Below are 7,176 nucleotides of genomic sequence, written 5' to 3'. Positions count from 1 at the left end.
GGGGGGTTCATCATGGGTTGTGCCACATAAGGTGCACCATACCAATGCCTTTTTATTATTATTATTCGTATTGTGTGGCGATATGAAATGCGGGGTCGGGCAATTCTATCTTTTGTTCATTCGGTTTTATCTGCGTCTGGGGCGTGAGCGCAGTTATTAAACCGTAGCAAAGTCGTCTGGTACGGGCGCCAATTTCTAGCTTGCACCGGGGCAAGGGTAGCGTGCTAGTTAGCTGTTCGGAGTGCAATAGCATCCGGGGAGGCGAATCCTGTTCCGTTAAATCAAATACTTACCAAATGGGTCGCTTTATCATGCGTAGTAAATGTACCAGATAATAATACTGCACCGGGGACTGGGTGCTTGTATGTACAATATGATTTGTGCACACGGTGTCGGGTGTTTCGTGACACTTTAGCACACTGATGCTAGCTTCACTAGCCGTTGTCTGTGCTCGACCGGTGTAGGGGGTCTGCAGCACGTTTAACTTACTGTGAACTGTTTCGTGTAGAAGTTAATCCTTAAGATGTATCCTTAGTACTTCAATTCGATTCAGTCATTCAAAATTATTCCGTGAGTAAATCAGCGTCCGCCTAATTACGGCTGGACAAGTTCTCTCTGCAAGCGCGAGAAAGCGAAAAGCGAGGTTTGACGTGGGCATGGCTATTTATAGACTTGAGCCACGTCATCGGTCACGAGGTGACAACTTTGATATAAACTCTCGGCAAAGATGCGGCTAGCGCAAGGATATTCACACAGTAAGAAACGCCGTCTGGCGGTCTGAAGACAAGGAAGTAGAACCAAGTTATCATAAAAATACAAAACTGAAGAAAATCCAAGGCACTCTCCTTTTGAAAAAGTTAAAGCCTTTATTGTGACGGCTTTGTCATATGAGACATTTTTAAAGGTCTAATATGGGTGCCAAGTTGTACAGATGGACCAAGTCACTAAATTGCAAGTCACAAGTAAGTATCAATTCCTGACTACACTTGCAAGAAAGTAGTAGTAGTAGTAGCTTATTAAGTGAGTAAATAATTGCTAGAGTTTAATGGCAAACCACAAGGGTAATGATCAATAGGTAGTTATCCATTTTCTCTAGGTTTTTTAGTAAGAGCATTACTAAATTGTTGACGATGTCTTGAAACTACTTCTGGATTACATTGCAACTGAAGCTCAAGGTGGGCTTCTCCATAAGTAATTTAATGTATACTTACATGTTGTTGATTGATTTCCCCATCAGTTTTATTTTACAGATTACCCCGTCAGTTTTGTTGTGTTACATTCATTACTATTTCATTATTATTTTTTTGTTTTAGAAGTGTTGTGAAACCATGATGTGTGGTGATATTACACTATAAACAATAAATAACAACTAAAAAAAATAAGAATGGTAGGCAACTGTATGCATGTACTTCACTTACCTCATACTTCCTATAGTTGACCAACAGGGCCAGCAGGACAACAGCATCGTAGCCATGTTGTGATCGACTTGACACATCAGACAGAATCTGGCAAGAAAGACGATGCTCATATTTATGACTGTGCAGTGATACAATTTGGCTCTGAAGAAGACGCACTGCAGACGCACTGCATTTAAAAACTAGTCATTATGGGCTGTATTCTACCACCCGTGTAAGTGAAAAAAAATGGTGCATAAGTGAAAAAAAAAGCGCAACAGCGACTCCGCACTGACTAAATTGTGTGATTTGCGAGGGATTTCACCAGCTGCGTGCTCCAGGTGGAGCATGTAAATGAATCTTAAGCGCATTCTCCTGTCCACTTATGCGCCTTCTTCTTTACGCACATCAAAGGGCTGTAGTAAGGTCAAGCGCCACTATGAGGCCACATGTAACATTGCATTTGATGTCTTCTTGGGTCGCATTTTGCTGCCCAGGGCATGTCCCTATATAAGACAACTTGCATATCATTTTTCTGCAACCAAAACATCAACCTCGTTGCACCTTGCACAAGAGGACAAGGCACGTCACACCATAATACTGTTCCAGTCGTCTGCAGCCAGGCAACACAGGCCTATTCAAAAACAACCTTCACCATTTTAATTATGGTGTAGCCACGTGAAAGTGAGGCTTTTTATTGCAACTCCTCAAAATGTGTGATTTATTATAGTGCATATGTCCATGTACGCTTTCAGTTTTCAATGGGATGATCCCCGGAATACAACGCCTAATCGGGCTATTGGAGGTACAGGTTAGTCCTATCTGTTTTTGTAAAAGACGCACAAATATTTAGTGAAGCTCACAACAGAACGTACACAGGCACATGTTAGAGCATATATGTGGCATTTCGCCTCGGATCGAGGCACATCACGACTTCATCTTTTTATCTAACCTCCCGTACTTGCCTTGTGGTTGTGAAAAGCAGAGGAGGTTAGAATTTAAGATGGGACCCCACAAGAAGTTTTCGCACGTGGTTTGAAATTCAAAGTTAAAGTTTGGTGTGGGTTTTCCATGGACTGCCAAGGCTTTCCATGTTCCATGCTTTCTAGGGAACCACAACTGATGAACTTGGCAAAGATTCAGCCCCCACCTCATGCTCGTGTTTTTCGCACGAGGGGTGTGGTATTTTTTTAGGGGGGAGAATGTGCGCAAGATAAAAGCGCGTGACAAAAAGTGACAACGGGAGAATTCCACCCTATATTCGCAAAACAATAAAAAACAAAAAAGTATTAATCAGAGTGATCTCTGGCCAAGTTTTTTTTAAAGAGGACCTGCCTGATGACATTATATAGGCTGCTAAGTAGTTTTGAACTCGAGGGGGAAAAAATCAACAAAAGTACAAGACGTCCTACCTGTAAAATGGCTTCAAATATGCTGTTTATCATCACATATTCAAGAATGGTGTTTTGACTGATGTTATCGGTTACCTGAAGAAAAAAAAAAAAGAAGTCAACCAGCAGGACCTATAGCCACATTTTTGCACATTGCAGCAAACACATAGCAACCACTTGAGCACAGCAATCAGCCTCACATCAGTTCACATACAGTCTGAGTCCACACACGCCCTTTTATGTTGTTCAACAGATGTTGTATTAAACATAGTTTATCCATACTGTGGAGACATTCTTTTTGAGTTTAACGCATTGCATGTGCACACAAAATGTCAAGGTAATACAACATTTTCACTTCCCACCGCATAATGCTCTCAAAGTTAGAATGTCTTTGTCCTATGCATGTGACATTTCTGGTGCAGACAAAGCCAAAAGTGTACTCACGGTCACTAGACACAGCAGTAACTTCAGGCACAAGCTCTTCAGACTTGCAGAACTGTCGCCACAAAGCAGACTGTCTAAACTCTCCATCAGATCCTGAAAAACAATACAAGAGCCATGAAATGCTGAAATGGTCATAATATTACATTTTCAAAATCAGTTTGCTGATTCTGATTCCACCCGTTTTTTAACCTTATCTAAACCATACATTCATTACAAACACTAATACGATACTACAACAAATCTATAATAATAGATACAATACAATAATAGATACAATACAATGCAATACTATCCCCTTCTTCCCCAGTCCTCATTTTTGTCCTTGAGGAGGCAGAGGTATGCAGGCTTTTTTAAAAGCAGATAGCAGCAGGTCCTGGCGACCATTCCATCATTGGCGCGGAATCAAAAGCCGAGTTTCAAATAACGGCAGCTTAAACTTGAGGCTGACGCTGTTCCACCACTGGAGATCAGCTGCGCCTTGGCGAGGTTCACTTCAGCCGTACTCATCAAAGCTGGCGCTGCGCTGGAGCACGTTGTACAGGGGAAGTCCCCATCAACGATTGCCGAAAATGCGATCATGTTGTAGACCCGTGCATGCCTTGTCAAATGAAGCGATGCGAAGCGAGCATCTGTAGGTGAGCGGTAACACAACGGGACCCTGATTGAGAGGCCCGTGTTCAATCCCCACCATGCGCAATGTCATTTCATAATCCCCACCATGCGTAATGACATTTCATGATGCAGTAATCAAGACAAGTTTCTAGTATGGCAACATATTAGACAATAAAGCTTTTTTAATCTTGAATATTGAAAGAAAGAATCTCGTCCGAACCTGGAGTGTCATCATTTCAATGCGTAAAAATAAAATGCTATCTAGTATTGAATTTTCTCTTTCAGAAGAATTTGTTTTAGGATAAAATAAAGCATAGGTAAAACGTTAGTCAGAGAGCATTTGCTGAATCATTGCAATGAATGCAAACTCCAAGCGTCGGCATCTGCAAGGGTTGTGACGATGTTTTTTGATTGCCTATGCTGTAAAATGTAGGCCAAAAAGTCTACATTTAACTGTAGGCCTAGGCCTATTGCTCGATAGAGAATGAAGCCAGCCACAAAGCGACATCAAAGGAGAGAATAGGCAAATGTATGTTATGAAGTTTTCATTTATTACATGTCGCCATGCAAGACTTGAACCCGGCGCTATCACAAGCGCAGCGCGCCTGCCCACTGTGCCATTCACGTCTTTGTCTCCGTGAAAGGAATTGTTCAATATCATGTTATTCTTATCAAGACAATAAAAGTTTTTTAGATGTGCTAATTATCAGAAATCCCCCAAAATGAAAGACAATGGTAATTATTGTACTGGCAATACTGGCATTTTACTGGCACTATCGCACTATATAATATTTGAATAAAGAGATGGGTTCGCTTTTATCTCATAAAATGATGGCGGGAATTAAGTGCAGGGATTAAAGCAAAAAAAAGTAATCTGACTGAACTTTTTTACCGGTTAGGCACCCGATCGAGTATCACTCCGTAACCCTACGAAAACCAATGTAGCCAGGCTCTGCCCTCATGACGAAACATACATGCAAGGAATGGTGCCAGAGCCAGCGGCATAGGCAGACGGGGCAGTCGCCTAGAGCAGAATAGGCCTATGTCTTGAGGGCGCCAGTAATACCAAAAAGTGCCACAAAATCAGAACTTCAACCAACATAAATCTTTACACTTCACATGAACAATGAATATTCATTATACACTCAGTAGACCTATATAGACTCAGTATGAGTGTACCTGTAGGTACTAGATCAGATGTGCTCAATCAGATGTAGGCCTACAATGCTATGTTTACAGATGCCAATTTCTAAATACAAAAAAAGGAAAGAGGGCGGGCAGGCCTAGGCCGCTCACCAGATTGACTAGAACTGGCCGAGAATGGAGGGATAATGGATACTATATCAGACTGCAAAGATTGAACTGAAATTTGGGGCATGTTTTGGTTATTTCCTCTTATTTCTACCCATTGTTTATGAATTGTTCACAACATCATGCAGAATGGATTCACAATGAATGCTGCTTCAAAATGGTAGCTGATCTCACAGAATTATTGACTTGGAATTGCAATGTGTTGATACAGTGAGTGATCCCATTATGGGGTTTTTTGTTGTAGTAGTAGGCTATATTTTGTCTTTCACATTAGAATGGGCAAACACTGTTCTGGTGAAAGCACTGGTGCGCATTGCTTGCAGTTGTATTTCTGACATTTAAAAAGCCCTGATCATAGCAATCAGAGGGAGAAAACTAGCTTTAATTATTTGTATGTTTTTCACCCTTCGACCTTTTTCAGTATTCATCCTGTTACAAATAACTTGTTGACGTTTACAAACAAGGTGCGGTATGTCTACCTCTGTGTTCTACCGTTTTGAAAACTACTGGCTACTTTTTGGCTTCTCGATGTGCGGTGCCAATCAGACGCTTACCATTGATTTAAAAAACGTCCCCGATTCTTCCTATGCGCACGTGTTCTACAAGCTGACAGGACGCAGCAGACACGACAGTCACAGACATACGTCTATCGTTTACAAAAGTAACACACTTTCCCAAGCTTGTCGCGCAGCTTTCCACTCGAATCAAGGCAAATCACCCACCCATCAGTCCTGAGTGCGCAGTGCGCAAATAGGCTAACTGAACTCAAACGAAACGCATAGTCAAAGCAGATGGGCACAGACGTTGAGCCACTCAAAAACAAGCGCACACACAACTGTTGCTGCTGCACACTATTCCAGTTAGCAGAAATAGCGTCACACCAGCCTTGAAAGTGAAACAAACGTCGAAACGGCATTTATCGACCATGAGTCCACCCATCAGAACACTGCTTCCCAGAACAAGACGTGGCATAAATTGGCTCTGCCAGGGATAGCCTATCCGTGACCCAAATGCAACCCATTTTTAACTTATTTCTTGAATATATATATCGGCAACAACAAAGTTAATCTGCTATGAGTACAGATGAGACTGTGAATTATCCGTTGTCAAAAAGACAACTAGCTCTACACGCAGCCAGTCAAACGCGCTAAACTTTGAGGATGAAACGCATGGTAGGCTATCCTAGTTAGCTGCCATAGTCGTCCCATTGGGGCTATGAATAATGCTAGTAAGAGTCACAATGCTTAAAAGGCAAACCCTTCATGAAAAGGACATCATACGCAGTCGAAGTAAACTATTCTTTTTTTTTTCTAAATATCTGCCACGGCAGGTGCAATGATATGGAAACGTCACTGCACTTTATACATTGTATTACAATTATTTTCTTTTCTGCCATCAGCAACAATTTTGGCTATTTATTTTTTTAATCTCTCGCGTTGCGCTGCCACAGAATTGTTGACCGCTTGTGTACTTTTTTTTGGAACACGGAAGAACAGGGGATGACCCAAAACTAGGCTACTGATGAGTGAATGTTGTATCACACCGCCGGTGTTGACACCGCCAATGGTGGAGTGTATAGCCTAACTACATCCGTAGGCCTACACCAAACACACCTCTCGTCCCCTTCTCATGACCAGGAGTGCTCTCGAATTGAGTTCAGTTGTAAAGTAAAAATTGTAAATTAATTGACATAAATTATACGGACGGAAATCCGTCCAAACGAAAATCCAGTTGACGGAATTCCGTCGTAGCGACGGAAAACTTTAATCCCTGTAAGCGGAATGGGACGATTGTGACACTGTTTCCTACAGGTTCATTTTTTCTGTAACACTGATTTATTTAGCCTGGTGTTAAACCTGAGAGCTATCAAGGTTTGAGTTGGAGCATAAATTACCTTGGCAACTCAGCTGAGTTTCAGGTTAGCAAGACTGATGGAACGGATCTCTGTCTAAAAACAGCACAGTTTACCGATTTGAACTCGGATTTTGGGTTAACACCGTTGATGGAATGGTCCCTTGGTCAGT

General features: G+C 41.8%; 1 protein-coding gene and 1 long non-coding RNA gene across 2 annotated transcripts in view; one reads left to right on the top strand and one right to left on the bottom strand.

Moving 5' to 3' along the window:
* Positions 1-7,176, top strand: part of LOC134469833 (IgGFc-binding protein-like) — a 123,075-nt gene that overhangs the window by 50,078 nt on the left and 65,821 nt on the right. Inside the window, exon 53 of the mRNA XM_063223863.1 lies at positions 3,208-3,359. Coding sequence (XP_063079933.1) covers positions 3,208-3,359 — 152 coding nt within the window. The remainder of the gene's footprint in view (positions 1-3,207; positions 3,360-7,176) is intronic.
* Positions 1,419-3,309, bottom strand: LOC134435189 (uncharacterized). The gene is made up of 3 exons (XR_010031980.1): positions 3,230-3,309; positions 2,807-2,881; positions 1,419-1,505 (listed from the first exon to the last, which is right to left on the bottom strand). It is a non-coding gene; the product is annotated as an uncharacterized LOC134435189 (long non-coding RNA).

Source organism: Engraulis encrasicolus, chromosome 19 (assembly GCF_034702125.1).
Source record: "Engraulis encrasicolus isolate BLACKSEA-1 chromosome 19, IST_EnEncr_1.0, whole genome shotgun sequence".
Taxonomy (NCBI): domain Eukaryota; kingdom Metazoa; phylum Chordata; class Actinopteri; order Clupeiformes; family Engraulidae; genus Engraulis; species Engraulis encrasicolus.
The sequence above is the reverse complement of the archived record's forward strand: the minus strand, read 5'-3'. Positions and strand labels throughout refer to the sequence as shown.